Below are 19,174 nucleotides of genomic sequence, written 5' to 3' on the forward strand. Positions count from 1 at the left end.
ACTCCGAGTTGAAGCATATACTGATACTTTTCTGGAGGTCAGTTTAACAAAAGCCATTTTAAAAAATGAAGATTTTCTTTGATGAAAAGAATGAGAAAGAACAGAACAATTCATGATAATCTTTCTGAATTTCAAAGAAAAAGAATTTGACAAGCATGCAGTTAGCTTACCTACAAAGAAAGATAAACAGGCTGGTTTCAGGCTTCTTCAGCAGAGGAAATGTCAAAAGAAATCAAAATAATCTAAAAATAGGAAAATTACTAAGAAAGCAACACATGAACACTCTTTCTTGGTAGTAAGACTATAACTCCTTTTAGGCTGAGTTTTCTGTATTAAGAATTACTTTCACCATTTAAAATAAAAGTTACGGCTTCCACCCTCCTGTCATAAATAACTAGAAAATTGGAAAAATGTATGAAACAACGATTTAGAGCTGTTGAATAACAATGCAGAACTGAGAGGTAAGCCTTGAACCCAGCCCTCCTACACCCTGCCCACCTTACAGCCTGGAGAGCTTTCAGGATAGTGTAGGAAGAAGTAACAGAAACAGAGCCTGGCAGTCTAGATGAATTGAGGAGACAGATTTTGAGACGATGAGGATGCTAAAATTTACAGGATTGAGTATGGAAAAGGATGAGTGGCACAGAAATAGCTCTAGAGGTCTGCAGAGGAACTCCCTTAAGTTTCTGGATGAGTACCGATCTGTGCAAGTGGAGAGAAGTTCTTTGAGGCTGGAGAAACAAACAAGAAGCAACAGGCTGAACAATACTCCGAGCTCACACAGGGCTAGGAACAGTGTTCCCACTAGACAGAGTAAGAGTACTTCGTAATACATTGAGTCAATCCTTAGAAAGGTAATGCTTCAGTGGTGGGGCTAAATTAGCCCTAGATTGAAGGCTGTTCTGGACCCGCGCATCTTGGTCTGCTCAGGCTGCCATAACAAAATACCATAGACTGGGTGGCTTAAACGACAGAATTTTTCTTACAGTTCTGGAGGCTGGGAAGTCCAAGATTAAGGCATAGGTTGAACATCCCAAATACAAAAAGCTGAAATTTGAAATGCTCCCAAATCCCAATCTTTCAATGCCAATATGATGCCACAAGTAGAGGATCCCATGCCCAACCTTATGTGATGAGTCACAGTCAAAACACAGTTAAGACTTTGTTTCATGCACAAAATTATCTAAAATATTGTATAAAATTGCCTTCAGCTTATGTATATAAGGTATATATGAAACATACATGAATTTCATATTTAGACTGGGATCCCATCTCCAAGATATCTCATTATGTATATGCAAATATTCAGATAAGGGATACTCAACCAAGCATTTCAGATAAGGGATATTTGACCTGTACTACCCAATTTGGTTCCTGGTGAGCACGCTCTTTCTGACTTGCAGATGGCCACCTTCTTGCTGTGTACTTATATGGCCTTTTCTCAGGGTGCTCCCGTGGAGAGAGCAAACTTTCTAGTGTCTCTTCTTATAAGCTGTTCATCCCATCATAAGGATCCCACCTTCATAACCTAATCTAACCTTAATTACTTCCTACAGATCCCATCTCCTAATATCATCATATCGGAGGCTAGGGTTTAAATGTATAAATATGGGGAGAACATAATTCAGTCTATAGCACCCACTCTAATACAGCTTAAAAGAAAAACTCAAAATGATCAAATTGGGTCAAAGTAATTTATATGTAAAGCCCAACAATGAAATATTCACAATGGTCTAGCATCTAGTCAAAAGTTACCAACCATGTGAAGTGGTAGAATATGATCATGTCAGGGGAAAAAAATCAATAGGAAAAAAAAAACTGGAAATGGCACAGATAATAAAACTAGACAAGCCCTCTAAAACAGTTATTATAAACCTTACACATATGCTTATGTCCATAAAGTATTAACATAAATGAATAGAAGAAACGAGGATATTAAAAAGACCCACGTGGAATACCTGAAGATGAAAAATGCAACATCTGAATGAAAAATAATCTGGATGGAATTAGGTTACATTCTGGAGAAAAGATTAACCAGTTTGAAGACAGCAATTGAAAAATGAAGCACTCAGTGGGGAAAAAAAGAGAACTGCAATGAAAGAAAAAGAGCATCAGTGACCTGCAAGAAAATAACAAGCAGTCTAAAATAGATGTTATTGTACTCCAAAAGAGGAAAGGAGAAAAAAATATTTGAAGACAAAATATCCAGATTTCATGAAAATTATAAACCTACATACAAGAAGCTCAATGATACAATAAGCTCAATGAATCCCAGGCAGAAAAATAAAGAAAAGTACACCAAGGGATGCTACAATCAAACTGTGGAAAACCAAACAGAGAAAATCCTGAAAGCATCAGAGGGAAAAAAACTACGAAGACAAAAAAATGGAATAACATCTCTGAAGCACTAAAAGGGGGCAAAAACTATCAAATTAGATAGAATTCTATACCCGGAAAAATAATATTTCAAAATGAAAATGAAAAATAGACTTTTTCAGATGGATAAAAGCTAAGAATATACACCACCAGCAGGTTTATCTTAGAGGATATGTTAAAATTTTCCAAGCAGAAAGAAAACTATACTGGAGAGAAATTTAAACAGAAAGAATTGGAGAGCATCAGAAATAAATGTAAGTAAACAAGTTTTTTTCATGTTTAATTTCTTAAAATTTGACTTTTGTGTTTTTAATATTTTAGTATTAAAATAAATATTCCTATTTACCTTAAACATTTTCTAAGCAAAAATAACAATGTATTATGAGGTACATAACATGAGAACTAAAATGTATCACAATAAGAGCACAAAGGATGGAAGAGGGGAAATGTAAATTTACTGTTCCATGGTTCTTATATTTTATATGAAATGTTATAATATTATATGAAGGTCAATTGTGATAAGTTAAAAATATAGGTTGAAAACCCTAACGCATCCACTAAAACTATAAAACAGAAAAATATAGATAATAAACAAAAAAGATAAAGTGGAATCCTAAAAAATACTTAACCAGGTACAAGGCAAAGAGTGTTCCCTCCCACTGCTTTGCAACATCTTGCTGGAGTCCTAGCAAATGCAGTAAGTCAAGAAAAGGAAATGAAACAAACAGACTGGGAAGGAAGAAATAAAAACTGTCCCTTATTTACAGATCACATAATCTATGTAGAAAATATGACAGAATTTTTTTAAAACTCCTGGAACTAATTAGCAATTATAGCAAGGTTGCAGGATGCAAGGTTAATGTACAAAAGTCAATCATTTTCCTATATTCCAGTAATAAGTGAAATCTGAAATTCAAAAAAATACTATTTACATTAGCACTCCCCCAAATATAATACTTAAGTATAAATCTAACAAAATATGTACAAGATCTGTATGAGGAACACTGCAAAACTCTGATGAAAGATATCAAAGAAGAAATAAACGGAGAACTATTCCATGTTCATGGATAGAAAAATTCAATATTGTCCAGATGTTAGTTCTTCCCAACTCGATTTATAGATTCAATTCAATCCCAAACAAAATCTCAGCAAGTTATTTTGTGAATATCAACAAATTGACACTGAAATTTATATAGGAGGCAAAAGATCCAGAATAGCCAACAAAATATTGAAGAATAAAGCCAGAGGATTGACGCTACCTAACTTCAAGACTTACTAAAAAAGCTACAGTAACCAAGACAGTATGGTAATGGTGAAAGAACAGACCGACCAGTGGAACAGACTAGAGAACCTAGACATAGACTCACATAAATATAGTGAACTGATCTTTGATAAAGGAGCAAAAGCAACCGAATGAATCAAACACAGTCTTTTCACAAATGGTACTAGTATTGAACATCCACTTGCAAAAAAACCCACGAAAACAAAAATGACCCCCCACACACATATCTAGACCTTACACCCTTCACAAACATTAACTTAAAATGGATCATAGACCTAAATGTAAAATTCAAAACTATAAAACTCCTTGAAGACAACATAGGTAACACTGGCTGATTTTGGATAAGGTGATGAGTTTCTAGATACAACACCAAAGGCACAATACATGAAAGAAATAATTGATTGCCTGTCTTAAGATTAAAAACTTTTTCTCTATAAGACAATGTCAAAAGATTGAGAAACAAGCCACAGATTAGAAGGAAATATTTGCAAGACACATCTGATAAAAGACTATTATTTTTAAAAAAAGCTCTTAAAACTCAGCAATAAGAAGATAAACAATCAAATTTTTAAAAAATGGACAAAATACCTGAACAGACCTCTCACTAAAGAAGATATACCCAATGGCAAGTAAGCATATGAAAAGATGTTCAACATCATGTCATTAGGGGATTTCAAATTAAAACAGCAATGAAATACCACTATACAGCTATTAGAATGGCCAAAATCTAAAACACTAGCCACACCAAATGCTGACCAGCAATGGGGAACAAAAGAAACATTCACTCAACACTGGTGAGAATGCAAAATGGTACCACCACTTTGGAAGACAGTTTAGCAGTTTCTTATAAAAACAAACATATCTTTATCCGATAATTTAGCAACTGTACTCCTTGGTATTTACCCACATGAATTGAAAACTGCTATCCACACAAAAAACCCACACACACGTTTATAGCAACTTTATGAGGAAACAACCAAGATGTTCTTCAGTTTGAGTGGATAAACTGTAGTATCAGACAATGGAATATTACTCAGTGCCAAAAAGAAATGCATTATCAAGCCAAAGACATAGAGGAACCTTAAGTGCATATTACTAAGTGAAAGAACCCAATTTGAAAGGCTACATGCTCTATAAGTCCAACTATATGACTCTCTGGAAAAAGCAAAACTATGGCGACAGTAAAAAGACCAGTGGTTACCATGGGATTAAGGGACGAGACAGATGAATAGGTGCAAGCACAGAGGACTTTTAGGGGAGTGAAAACTATTCAGTATGATACTACAGTAGTGGATACATGCCATTACACATTTGTCAAAACCTGCAGAATGTACAACACCAAGAGCAAACTCCCCTACCCTCTACCTCCTCCTAAACAGGTGCTGGTATCCACGGCTCACAGACCTCATTGTTGCACGATGAATGCAACAAACAGCAGGATTAATGCAATAGTACCTCACATCTCAAAACTAATATTGAATGCAAATGGCCTAAATGTTCCACTTAAAAGATACAGAACTGCAGAATGGATAAAAATTCCACAACCAACTATCTGCTGCCTTCAGGAGACTCATCTAACACATAAGGACTCACATAAAGGGATGGAAAAGACATTTCATGCAAATGGACACCAAAAGCAAGCAAGGGTAGGTATTCTTACATCATACAAAACAAACTTTAAAGCAACAGCAGTTAAAAGAGACAAAGAGGGACATTATATAATGGTAAAGGGCCATGTCCAACAGGAAAATATCACAATCCTAAACATAAATGCACCTAACACTGGAGCTCCCAAATTTATAAAACAATTACTAATAGACCTAAGAAATGAGATAGACAGCAACACAATAATAGTGGAGGATCTCAATACTCCACTGACAGCACTAGACAGTTCATTAAGACAGAAAGTTAAAGACACAATGGATTTAAACTATACCTAGGAACAAATGGACTTAACAGATATATATAGAACATTTCATCCAACAACTGCAAAATACATACTTCATTCAACAGGGCAAGGAACTTTCTCCAAGATAGACGATATGATAGGCCATAAAACGAGCCTCAGTACATTTCAGAAAACTGAAATTATATCAAGCACTCTTTCAGATAACAGATGAATAAAACTGGGAATCTGCTCCAAAAGGAACCTTAAAAACCATGCAAATACATGGAAAATAATCTGCTCCTGAATGATCACTGGGTCAAAAATGAAATCAAGATGGACATTTAAAAATTCTTCAAACTCAATGACAATAATGACACAACCTATCAAAAACTCTGGGATACAGCAAAGGTGGTGCTAAGAGGAAACTTCATAGCCCTAAACACCTACATCAAAAAGGCTGAAAGAGCACAAACTGACATTTTAAGGTCATACCTCAAGGAACTAGAGAAACAAAAACAAACCAAACCCAAACCCAGCAGAAGAAAGGAAATAACCAAGATCAGAGCAGAACTAAATGAAATTAACAACAACAAAAAAATACAAAAGATAAATGAAGCAAAAAGCTGGTTCTTTGAAAAGATAAATAAAATTGATAGACCATTAGAAAAATAAACCAAGAAGAGAAAAGAGAAAATCCAAATAACCTCATTAAGAAATGAAACAGGAGATACTACAATTGACACCACTGAAATACAAAAGATCATTCGAGGCTGCTATGAACACCTTTATGCACATAAACAAGAAAACCCAGAAGACATGGATAAATTCCTGGAAAAATACAACCCTCCTAGCTTAAGTCAGGAAGAATTGGATACCCTGAACAGCCAATAATACATGGAGAGACTGAAATGGTAATTTAAAAATTACCAACAAAAAAAAGTCCAGGAGCAGACAGATTCACAGCAGAATTCTAAAAGACATTCAAAGAAGAATTGGTACCAATCCTTTTGACACTATTCCACAAGCGAGAGAAAGAGGGAAGCCTCCCTAATTCATTCTATGAAACCAGCATCACCCTAATACCAAAACCATGGAAGGACATAATAAAGAAGAAAACTACAGATCGATATCCCTGACTAACATAGATGCTAAAATCCTTAACAAAAATACTAGCTAACCAAATCCAATAACATATCAAAAAGATAATGCGCCATGATCAAGTGGGTTTCATACCAGCGATGCAGGGATGGTTTAACATATGCAAGTCAATAAATGTGATACACCACATAAACAGAATTAAAGACAAAAATCACATGATCAACTCAACAGATGCAGAAAAAGCATTTGACAAAATCCAGCATTGCTTTATGATTAAAACTCTCAGCAAAATCGGCACACAAGGGACAAACCTCAACGTAATAAAAGCCATCTATGACAAACCCACAGCCAATACTGGATGGGGAAAGTTGAAAGCATTCCCTCTGAGAACTGGAAGACAACAAAGATGCCCACTCTCACCACTCCTCTTCAACATAGTACTCAAAGTCCTAGCCAGAGCAATCAGACAAGAAAAATAAAGGACATCCAAATCAGTAAAGAGGAAGTCAAATTGTCATTGTTTGCTGACAATATGATCATTTACCTTGAAAACCCTAAAGACTCCTCCAGAAAGCTCCTAAAGCTGATAAAAGAATTAATCAAAGTTTCCAGATACAAGATTAATGTATGCAAATCAGTAGCCCTTCTATACGCCGAAAGTGACCAAGCAGAGAATCAAATCAAGAACTCAACTCCTTTTACAATAGCTGCAAAAATAACAAAATACTTAGGAATATACCTAGCCGAGGAGGCAAAAGACCTCTACAAGGAAAACTACAAAACATTGCTGAAAGAAATTACAGATGAAACAAACAAATGGAAACACATCCCATGCTCATGGATGGATAGAATCAATATTGTGAAAATGACCATACTGCCAAAAGCAACCTACAAATTCAACGGATTCTCCATCAAAATACCACTATCATTCTTCACAGAATTAGAAAAAACAATTCTAAAATTCATATGGAACCAAAAAAGAGCCCACACAGCCAAAGCAAGACTAAGCAAAAAGAACAAATCTGGAAGCATAACACTACCTTATTTCAAACTATACTATAAGGCCATAGTCAACAAAAAAAGCATGGTACTGGTATAAAAATAAGCACATAGACCAATGGAACAGAACAGAGAACCCAGAAATAAACCCAAATACTTATAGCCAACTGATCTTCGACAAAGCAAACAAAAACATAAAGTGGGGAAAGGACACTCTTTTAAACAAATGGTGCTGGGATAATTGGCTAGCCACATACAGGAGAATGAAACTGGATCCTCATCTCTCACCTTACACAAAAATCAACTCAAGATGGATTAAGGACTTAAACCTAAGATCTGAAACTATAAAAATTCTAGAAGATAACATTGGAAAAACCCTTCTAGACATTGGCTTAGGCAAGGATTTCATGACCAAAAACCCATCAGTAAGAAAAAAACGAGCAATCCCATCAAGAAGTGGGCTAAGGACATGAACAGATAATTCTCAAAAGAATATATACAAATGGGCAACAAACATATGAAAAAATGCTCAACATCACTAATGATCAGGGAAATGCAAATCAAAACCACAATGAGATACTACCTTACTCCTGCAAGAATGGCCATCAACAAAAAATAAAAAAACAGATGTTGGCATGGATGCGGTTAACAGGGAACACTTCTACGCTGCTGGTGGGAATGTAAACTAATATAGCCGCTACGGAAAACACTATGGAGATTCCTTAAAGAGCTAAAAGTAGGCCGGGTGCGGTGGTTTATGCCTGTAATCCCAGCACGTTGGGAGGCTGAGGTGGGTGAACTGCCTGAGTTCAGGAGTTCACAACCAGCCTGGGCAACACAGTGAAACTCCATATCTACTAAAATACAAAAAATTACCTGGGTGTGACGGCGTGTGCCTGTAGTCCCAGCTACTCAGGAGGCTGAGGCTGGAGAACTGCTTGAACCTGGGAGGTGGAGGTTGCAGTGAGCTGAGATTATGCCACTGCACTCCAGTCTGGGCGACAGAGCAAGACTCCGTCTCAAAAGGAACTAAAAGTAGAACGACCAGTTGATCTAGCAATCCCACTACTGGGTATCTACCCAGAGGAAAAGAAATCATTATACAAAAAAGATACTTGCAGATGCACGTTTATAGCAGCACAAATTGCAACTGCAAAATCATGGAACCAACCCAAATGCCCATCAATCAAGTAAATAAACTATGGTGTGTGTGTGTATATATATATATATATATCATATATATATCATATATATATCATATATATATATGATAGAATACTACTCAGCCATAAAAAGGAATGAATTAATGGCATTTTGCTGTGACCTTGATGAGACTGGAGACTATTATTCTGAGTGAAGTAACTCAGGAATGGAAAACTAAACATCATGTTTTCACTGATATGTGGGAGCTAAGCTATGAGGACGCCTAGGCATAAGAATGATACAAAGACTTTGGGGACATGAGGGGAAGGGTAGGAAGGGGGTGAGGGATAAAAGACTACAAATAGGGTGCAGTGTATACTGCTTGGGTGATGGGGGCACCAAAATCTCACAAATCACCACTAAAGAATTTACTCATGTAACCAAATACCACCTGTACCCCAACAATCTGTGGGAAAAAAAAATAGGCAAAGCATAAACTAACTGAACTACAAGGTAAAATAGACAAATCTATAATTATGTTTGAAAATTTCAATACTCCTCCCTCAGTAGTTAATTAAAAAACAGTTAAAAAGAAATCCTCAATGACATAACTGACTTAATTGACATTTATAGAATATTATACCCAAATATTGCAAAATATTCTTTTGAAGTGAATTATGAAACATCTACCTAGATAAACATATTGAGCCATATAATGAGTCTCAATGAATATATAAGGAACAAAATCTATGTTGTTGGACCACAATGAAATTAGAACAGAAGCATCTCTGAAAAAAATCCCCAAATATTTGGATATTAAACAACACACTTCTAAATAATCCATGATACAAAGAAAAAAACCAAAAGGGAGATCAGTAAATTTTGACCTGAAGACGAGTTTTCATATCAAATTTGAATTTCATATCAAAGTTTGGGAGATGTAGCTATAGCAATACTTAGAAGAAATTTATAACCTTAAATGTTTACATTAAAAAGGGACCAAAATCCATGACCAAACTTCTACCTTAAGAGCAAAGAGGAAATTAAGCCAAAGTAAACAGAAGTTACAAAGCAATTAGAACAGAAATCAATGAAATAAAAAGTGAAAAAATAAAAAAAAATTATCAAAACTAAAAACCTGTTCTTTGAAAAATACAACCATGCATCTTTTAATAATGGGGATACACTCTGAGAAATGCATTATTAGGCAATTGCATTGTTGCACAAACATAGAATGTATGTAACACAGACCTAGATGGTATAACCTTACTACACGCCTAGGCTTTATGGCATTGCCTATTGCTCCTAGGCTACAAACCTGTACAGCATGTTACTGTACTGAATACTATAGGCAATTGTAACACAGTAGTATTTGTGTATCTAAACACAGAAAAGGTACAGTAAAAATACAGTATAAAAGATAAAATGGCATACCTGTATAAAGCACTTACCATAAATGGAACTTGCAGGGTTGTATGTTGCTCTGGGTGAGTGGGTGGTGAATGTGTAGGCCTAGGACATTATTGTACACTACTGTAGACTCTATATAAACATCTTACACTTACGCTACACTAAATTGATCTTGTCATGTGGTAAGGTGTTCAGGGACAATAATATGCATGGAGCTGTCATCATCTATGATAACAATGCCTTCCTTCTGGAATACCTCCTGAAGGAAATGCCTGAAGCTGTTTTACAATTAATTTTTTTAGTTAGGAGTGCACTCTAATGATATAAACTACAGTAAAAACACAAACCCATAACATGGTTGTTCATTGTCATTATCAACTATTATGTACTGTAAATAATTGTGCTATATATATGACTGTCACCACAAATACAAGTGTTGCATTGCACTATGTTGTTACAACAGCTACATCACCACCAGGTGGCAGGAATTTTTCAGTTCTATTATAATTTTATGGAACTACTGTTGCACATGCAGTCTTGTTGACACAAGTGTCATTATGTGGAGCATGACTGTGTATAAGTGAATAAATCTTTAGCAAGACTTATATGTGTGTGAGAGAGACAGAGAGAGAGAGAGAGAAGGAGCAACCATCACAGACCCTATAGACCTTAAAATGTTATTGGGGGAACATTATGAACAACTTTATTTCAATAAATTTGACAGCCTAGATGAAATGGACAGCACCTTGAAAGACAAGGTACCAAGGCTCATTAAAAAAAAAAAAAAAAAAGCAAGCATAAAATCCAAAATAGCCCTATATCTGTTAAAGAAACTGAATTTGTTGTTTAAAACCTTTCTGCAAAGAAAGCTCCAGGCCCAATTTAGTTCACTGATAAATTCTATGAAATATTTAAGAAAAACAAATACCAATGCTACACAAACTCTTTCAGAATAAATAGGTGGAAAAAAACTTCCCAACTCATTTCACATGAGGCCTGTATTAAAATGATTCCAAAACGAGATAAAAGCATTACAAGAAAACTACAGAATATATCTTATGAACATAAATGCAAAACCCTTAAAATATTAGCAAATTGAAGGTAGCAACATATAAAAAGGATACTATATGATGACCAAGTGGGATTCATCCAGAAATATAAGGTTGGCTGAATATAAAACCAAGAAAAGTAATTTTTTAAAGTCCTATAATAACTTCAATGTATGGAGAAAGAGTATGACAACATTCAACATACATGCATGAAAAAAAACCTGAGAAACTAGGAATAGGAGGGAATTTCCTCAACCTGATAAAAGGCATCTGAAAAGCTACAGTTAATATCATAATTATGAAAGACTGAATATGTTCCCCATATAGTTAGGAACAAGTTAAGTTTTTCTACTCTCACATTTCTATAATATTATATAATACTAGAGAGCCTACACTGTGTGGTAAGGGTTGGAGGAAAGGAAGATAGATTGAAAAGAAGGAAGTAAAACTGTCTTTACTCTCAGATGGTATGACGGTCTATGCAGAAAATCCAAACTCTACAAAATAGCTGCTAGAATGATTTGAATTACAGAACTGAATTTATCAAGTACCATGACTCAAGGTCACAGGATACAAGGTCAACATACCAAAAAAAAAATCCAATTGATTTTCTATTAGCAATGACTAGAAATTTTAAACACCATTTATAATCGTTAAAAAAAATGACAGGTATAAAGGATAAGTTTAACAAAATATATGCAAGCTTTATGCACTGAAAACTATAAAACATTGCTGAGAGAATGTAAAGACCTAAATAAATGAAGATATACCATGTTTTTGAATCAGCAGACTTGATATTGTTAAGATGTCATTTTTCCCCCAAACTTATCTATAGATCCAATGTGATTCTAAAAAGACCACAATCTTATTTCTGGCAGAAACTGACAAGTTGATTTGTATCAAATTAAACGTATCTGCAAATGCAAACCTAGAATATCCAAAGCATTTTTGAAAAAATAACAAAGTTGCAAGACTTAACTAGTCATGGGCTGCATTATGACTTCGGGTCAACAATAGACCACCTGTATGATGGTGGTCCCACAAGATTATAACACTGTATTTTTTCCGTACCTTTTCTGTTTAGATACACAAATACCCCATTGTGTTACAACTGCCTATGGCATTCAGTGCAATAACATGCTATAATGGTTTGTAGCCTATGAGCAATAGGCTATACCATATAGCGTAGGTGTGTAGTAGGCTATATACCATCTAGGTTTGTGCAACTGCATTCTAGGATGATCATACAATGATAAAATCACCTAACAACACACTTCTCAGATAATATCTGTTATTGACACAAAACTATATATGACTAAGATATTATAAAGCTACAGTAATAGATAGTACAGCATTGGCAAAAACAGACATGTAGATAAAAGGACCTGAACAGAGTCTCAAAATAGAATTACAGATGTGTGAGGTCAATAGATTTGATAGAGGTGCCAAAATAATAAGGAATAACTGTCTATATGCAGAAAAATTTGATCTGTGCCTGGTACCTTATGCAAATCTGGCTTGAAATGGATAATATACGTAAATATAAGAACTGAAAACATAAAACTTCAAGAAAACGTAGGAGAAAATTTTTGTAACTTCAGATTAAAATCCATTAGATAGGCAAGAATAAAAGAAAAATATGGACCAGGCATGGTGGCTCATGCCTGTAATCCCAGCACTTTCGGAGGCTGAGGCAGGTGGATCCCGAGGTCAGGAGTTCAAGACCAGCCTGACCAACATGGTGAAACTGTCTCTAATAAAAATACAAAAATTAGCCAGGCATGGTGGCAGACGCCTGTAATCCTAGCTACTCAGGAGGCTGAGGCAGGAGAATCACTTGAGCCCGGGAGGCAGAAGTTGCAGTGAGCCAAGATCACACCATTGCACTCCAGCCTGGGCGACAAAGCAAGACTCCCTATCACAAAAAAAAAAAAAAAAAAAAGAAAAGAAAAGAAAAGAAAGAAAAATATGAATAAATTAGACTGTATCAAAATTAAAGACTTTTCCACAACACACAGGATCAAGGAAATGAAGAAGCAAACATAGGCCAGGAGAAAATATTTGCAAAACATGTCTCTGATAAGGACTTATATCTAGAATATATAAATTTTTCCAATTCAATACAATGACAACACAGTTTTGTAAAACTGGCAAAATATTTGAATAGACACTTCAAAAAGGAAATGCAAATGGCAAACACACATGTGAAAAGATGTTCAACATTATCATTATATTATTATGATCCAACTTAAAACCATGAGATAGCACTACACACCCACTCAAATGGCTAGTATTTTTAAAACTGACAATCCCAAATGTTAACAAAGATGTGTAACAACTACAACTCTCATACATATTTCATGGGAAAGGAAAGTCATACAGCCACTTTGGAAAACAGTGGCAATTTCTTATTAACATACACTTACTATATATGATGCAGTAATCCAACTCCTAGGTATTTACACAAGAGAAATGAACTATGTCCATACAAGATGTATGCAAATATTGATAGCGGCTTTATAAGTAAAGGACCAAAGAGGAAATAACCCAAATGTCATCTAATGGGGAAGGGATAACAAATTTAGGTGTATCTGTATAATGGACTAATACCAAACAAGAAAAAGGAACAAATTACTGATATATACACCTTGGATGAACCTCAGAAGTATTCTACTAAGTTAAAAAAGCCAAACACAAAAGCTTAGATACTGTTTGATTCCATTTATACAAAATTCCTGGAAAGTCAAAATCATAGAAAGCAGTGGTAGTCTGTGGCTGCAGTTGGGGGAAAAAAACTACAAAAGTGGCATGAAGGAGCTTTTTTGGGGGTAATGGAAACGTTCTGTTTTTTATTTTGATGGTGATTACATAATTATATATTAATCAAAACTCAAACTGTACGGTTAAAATGAGTAAATTTTACTACATGTAAATTATGTTACTAAAGCTAATTTTCGTAGAAATCAGGCATTTTCATGTTTTGAACTTAATGTCCATGTACTAGTTCTGAGCTCTAACTTAAGTTGTTAACATGATGATTTAGCCAGGCATTTATCGGTTATATTCTAATAGATTTTATTCAAAGTCCTTCAGCATTTATAGTCACAGAAAAATACCAGGATTATTATGCTCAGGAGCAGCCATTCAGAAGATATTCATGAGGTAAATTACAAATATGCTTCTGTAACTTTGGTGAGGAACTGGAACCAGAGATACAGGTTTGGGAGTTGGGAGTCACTTGCAGAAAATAGTGGAAACCGTGGAGTTGATACAATTGTACTCTTCTTTCACTCCACTTCTCACTGCTTACTAATCTACAGAACCATAGGAAATGCTTAGTCAAATTTGAAATAACTGAATGACTTCAGTTTTTAAAAGGTCAACTTTTCTATCAGATCAAAGTGTTAACACCACTGAATTTAAAAACATCGTATATTTATATCTCCAAACTCTTATCTCTCACCTGGTTTAATTTTTCAGTATGATTCAGCCTTGAAGTCTCCACTACATTTAACTTGGAAGTCTTTTCCATGCTCATTATTTGCTTCTGTGGTTCCATGTTTGAAGTGGGTTGTGAAAAGCATGCCTTTGCTACCGGAAAGCCTGCGGAGTATGACCCTTGTTTCATTCTAAATGGCTGGGTAAAAATTTTACCTTTTGTGAGTAATAGAAGAAGAGAGAAAAATTGTCACTAGCACCTTCTATTTCATTTTCTGGTGGCTACATATAGAGGCTACGGTGAGCTAACTGCCTTCAACTTAGAAGTAAAAATCAATAAAAGAAAGCTTACAATTTTATATCAAGCCAAAACTTACATATAGTATAAGTTATTCGTCATCCATAGAGGAAGACAGAGGTCATAACTGTTACCAAAAAGGTTGGGGCTATCTAAAAGTCCACTTAAGGTCACCTGAATATAATTACAGAGAGGTGGGATTCAATACGTAAAAAGCTGTATCCTATTTAGGAGACAAAAAAGTCTCCAAGGAGCCTGCTTAGCACTATGCTTTTCAAACTGGAAAACCACTAGTAGTACCACAGTTCTGGGAGGATGAAAAGCTACAGAATAAAGTATAAATTCTTCAAGATTTGTAGGAAGGGGGAATACCACTGGAGAGGTGTATTCTGTTGTATGACATGAAAGATACATCACCAGACTTCACCACAGCCTAGCTCTTTCTTTACCCTAAGGCCAAGTTCATAAACAAAACAAAACAAAACAAAAACCCACCAGTTGACTTCAAGATATCCTGACGATAGAAGTAGGAACCATGGATGGAGAACATGAATAAAATCACTGGAAAGGAATATTCACCCCCCACTACTCAATAAATTGGTAAAGTGCTTTCTACAACTCAACCTCTTGCACGTTTAATAGTATGAGTTAGTCCTTCCAAGTTTTAGGACTTCAAGAATACTGATAAAGTTGAGGGCTAGACTTGAAACACTTACTGGCCTCCAGAGCCTTCCCTATCCAAGTATATCCTCATATCCTCAAACTACATCACCCAGCACAGTGTAAATATTGGTTTATAAATATGCGACACATCCTCATGGTTCACCTACGTTAATCTAAATACAGATTTTAGAGAAAAAGAAAATCACTGAAATAGGCACAGAATGCTCCCAAGTAGGCTCCGGCTATGCTCAGTGTAGAAACCATATATTGTCAAGGAAGATACTATACAGATGGTCACATCGGTCTCTTGAGCCTTTAATGTACACAGCAGCTGGGCAGAAACTCACTGCATGGGCAGCAATAACAGCTGGGTATCTAACTCTAGCTGTACCACTTTTCCAGCCATGTGGCTTTGGAAAAGCCATTTAATTTTCCTGAGCTTTGATTTCCTTATCTATAAGACACGGTTACTTACCCTACCTAGTACGGTAATGAGAATGCAAGGTAAAATGCTATACACATAAGGTGGTTATTATTACACCACAAAAATTACCAAAGTGTCCCCTAGGATAAGCCCCAGTGATGGCAAAGATTAGCAGGGTTAAGGCTAATCATTTAAATATTTTAACTTTTCATTTTCCATATAGCTTATTTACATGAGCACATTCATGTAAAGTTCACTTACAGTGTTATAGAGGTGATCTTGTAGTTTTTAAAATAACAACAGCTACCACTTATTATCAGCTTACTAAATGCCAGAGACTTTACAGAACTCACCTCATGTAAGGTCCTCAACACAACCCCGAGAGGCAAACATTGTTATTTCTATTTTAAAGATGAGGAAACTAAGGTTTAAGTAGATTTAAGTAGATTGAACAGTTTGCCCGGGACCACTGAGCTAGCAAGTAGTAGAGCCAGGCTACAACTCTAACAAACTCATGGACCTTAGCCATTACACACCCCTTTATGTGCCAGGACTGCTCCAACACTTGCTCACATGCATACCTGCTGGACATCCTCTCTGCTTTTCCTCTGTTACATTCTTCTTTAGCATCAACAAAGAACCTGCTCTGGTCTGCTCTACAGAAATGACATCTGAAGCTGCATTCAGCACTTCAAACATAGAGAGAAATCCATATTGCATGTACTGGAATGATCGTCCAAATCTTTTGGCAAATGCCTTTTCAAAATCAGAAAGGAGAACAGGAGATAACGCCAACAGGTCCTTCAACTCACTCTTCACAACAGCTGGAAGAATAGGGGCAACCCTTCCTCGGTAAGGTACTCGCCGATGAGATCTTGGTCCAGAATAAACACTAGGTCTTCCCTTATGCATGGAGTTTCGAACCTTATGGCTGCTCCTCTGTTTTGCAACTAAACTTGCTATTCCTTTGGTAGATTCATCTGGAATGGCTAAGGAGATGTGAAGAAAAGAAATCATATTTAGGTAGAAAACTTACTCCCTTTTTTATCCTTCGTATCTGGGTTTATAGTTTTTAACTCTCCAAGGAGCTGTTTATCCAGGCAGCACGATAAACAGTAACTCTTGATTCCTCGATTTCTTGCATTTTAGGCAACAGCTTGCTAGCTCTTCTACCAGCTGAAGAAAAGATAATGTGTTATTACTACAACTAATTGACTCCTGACAGATCTGAAACCCTTGGGATGAAGTGCAAACTTCCCTACAACAGTTTTTTCTTGTGCTTCACGGAATTTAAAACATGTTTTTATAATTAAGAAGTTCTTTTTTTATTTCTCCCGACTTAAGGTCCAATAACCTGAAATCACATGTAAAAGTGTAGTTTTTGTGAGTGCACGATTGTCTGGGGAATGGTTCATTTTGCAGAGGTTCTAACTTTGCCCACAACCTCAAAAGCACCTATGAGTCTCCCTCCCCCGCCAAATTAAAATCCACTGGCTGGGATACATAAATAACTGCAGAACTAGAATAATTATTTACTAAGCAATTGTTTTTATTACAAAGTTTACAGACCTTCAAAAATCTTAAACCTACCTTTCAGTATTACAGTACCACCTGCACCGTGGCAGACACTAACAACATCAGGCATGTCCAATACCAGCTCCATAGTGGACCGATACCCAAGGATTCGGAGTGGTAGATGGTTGCCAACCATCAAAAGGTACTCCTTCTCCAACTCCTGTGGGCTCAAACCATCTTTGGTGGAAATGAGAAGTGATCTTATTTCCTTCTGCAGACATTCCTGTATACGCTCTTGTTCAGACATTGTGTCCTACAGGACTGAAGACAGAAACGCAGCTCATGAGAAAAAGGGGGCAAACCCATGAAAAAAGATTTTTTTTTAAACAACCAACAGTGGGATACAAATAACTGAGACGCCTGTTTTAAGGGTAATAAGGCAGAAGCAGTACCCAGAGGGTGTCTTGCGGATTGCACGTGGCCGGGCGATTCAAGCCCTGAATCTCCACCTGCGTTGATTTAAGCTACAGGTGTCAAGAACTCTGCCCCTGGCCATGGGGAGGCGTTAACTGGGGTTCCTGTCGGGTGTTCGACTCCAACGCAAACTTCCTATGCGAAGCCTTCAGGGGCTCCTCGGGAACCAGGACTAGGAACTGAGGCCAACGCAATGCCGCCTCCGCCCTGCAGCGCGAGGGCCCCACGGAAAGGCTCCCGCCGCACACCTCCGGCACCCCAAGCCGAGGGGGTGCTCCCCGCTCCCTCTTACCTGAAGGTATCGCCAATCTTCGCCCGCCGCCTACCTGGTCTAGGGTTGGGGTCCCTGCCCCTCCCCCAGCATCTCTCGGTGCCCCTCGCGGGAGCGGGGCGTGGCCCTTCCACCTGCCCTGGCGGCTCTCTGCAACCTGAGGTGAAAAGGAAGGCGAGAGGCGCCAGGTGAGGCGCCTTTCTCGGCCCGGCACCGCCCAGCTGCCCGTCACCCGTCTTGCCCCCACCGCGCCCTGACGCCAACACTGCCGTTGCGGGCCGGGTAGAGACTAGTGCGCCCTCTCGGAAGCGGCGCAGGAAGGTAGCTGCGACGGCCGCCCCGCGCGCCTGCGCACCGGCGCCCCCTGACTGGGAGACCGATCCCGGGGCGCAGCGTTCCAGCCCCGAGGGCACGTGGCGGGTGGGACGGTTGGGCAGGATTAGCCGCTCGGGGGTCAGGTGTGAGGTCCGCCCCAGTCTCAGGAGCCGCTGGGCCGGGCTGCAGAGGCGGGCCGCCTTCCAGGATCCCAGGCGCCTACCTCCTCTGAAGTGGTGAGAAGGTGGGGCTACAGCATTTAGACCAATCCAACCACCTCCAGAGCGGGGGCCCGGCCGGGCGCAGGGAGGGAAGCGGACCGTGTGGGCCTCAGAATCACCTGCGGGACTATTTAAGAGGAGAAAAGGATGCACGGGTCTGATAAGCAGAGATTCTCATTCAATAGCTCTGGATTCATTTGAGGAAAATCACAGACAATTCTGATTCTTGGTGGAGAATCCCTGCAGAGCTCAATGCAACTCTGGCTCCCTGATGAAGGAATGAGTGGGGCTAGGAGACCTTTTTAAATGA

At 37.6% G+C, this 19,174-nt stretch overlaps 1 protein-coding gene across 6 annotated transcripts in view; it reads right to left on the minus strand.

The window, feature by feature from the left end:
- Positions 1-18,636, minus strand: part of TDRD5 (tudor domain containing 5) — a 93,847-nt gene extending 75,211 nt beyond the window's left edge. For 4 of the 6 annotated variants that reach the window (XM_050766138.1, XM_050766120.1, XM_050766129.1 and 1 more), the window contains exons 1-4: positions 18,350-18,627; positions 17,659-17,904; positions 16,650-17,057; positions 14,709-14,899 (exon numbers count right to left, since the gene is read on the minus strand). In XM_050766138.1, coding sequence (XP_050622095.1) covers positions 14,709-14,899; positions 16,650-17,057; positions 17,659-17,890 — 831 coding nt within the window. In that variant the 5' untranslated portion in view covers positions 17,891-17,904; positions 18,350-18,627. Of the gene's footprint in view, positions 1-14,708; positions 14,900-16,649; positions 17,058-17,104; positions 17,245-17,658; positions 17,905-18,349 lie in introns of those variants that run through there. The other 2 variants (XM_050766106.1, XM_050766147.1) reach the window with 2 other exon arrangements.
- Positions 18,637-19,174: the final 538 nt, after the last annotated feature.

This window comes from Macaca thibetana, chromosome 1, assembly GCF_024542745.1.
Source record: "Macaca thibetana thibetana isolate TM-01 chromosome 1, ASM2454274v1, whole genome shotgun sequence".
Classification (NCBI taxonomy): domain Eukaryota; kingdom Metazoa; phylum Chordata; class Mammalia; order Primates; family Cercopithecidae; genus Macaca; species Macaca thibetana.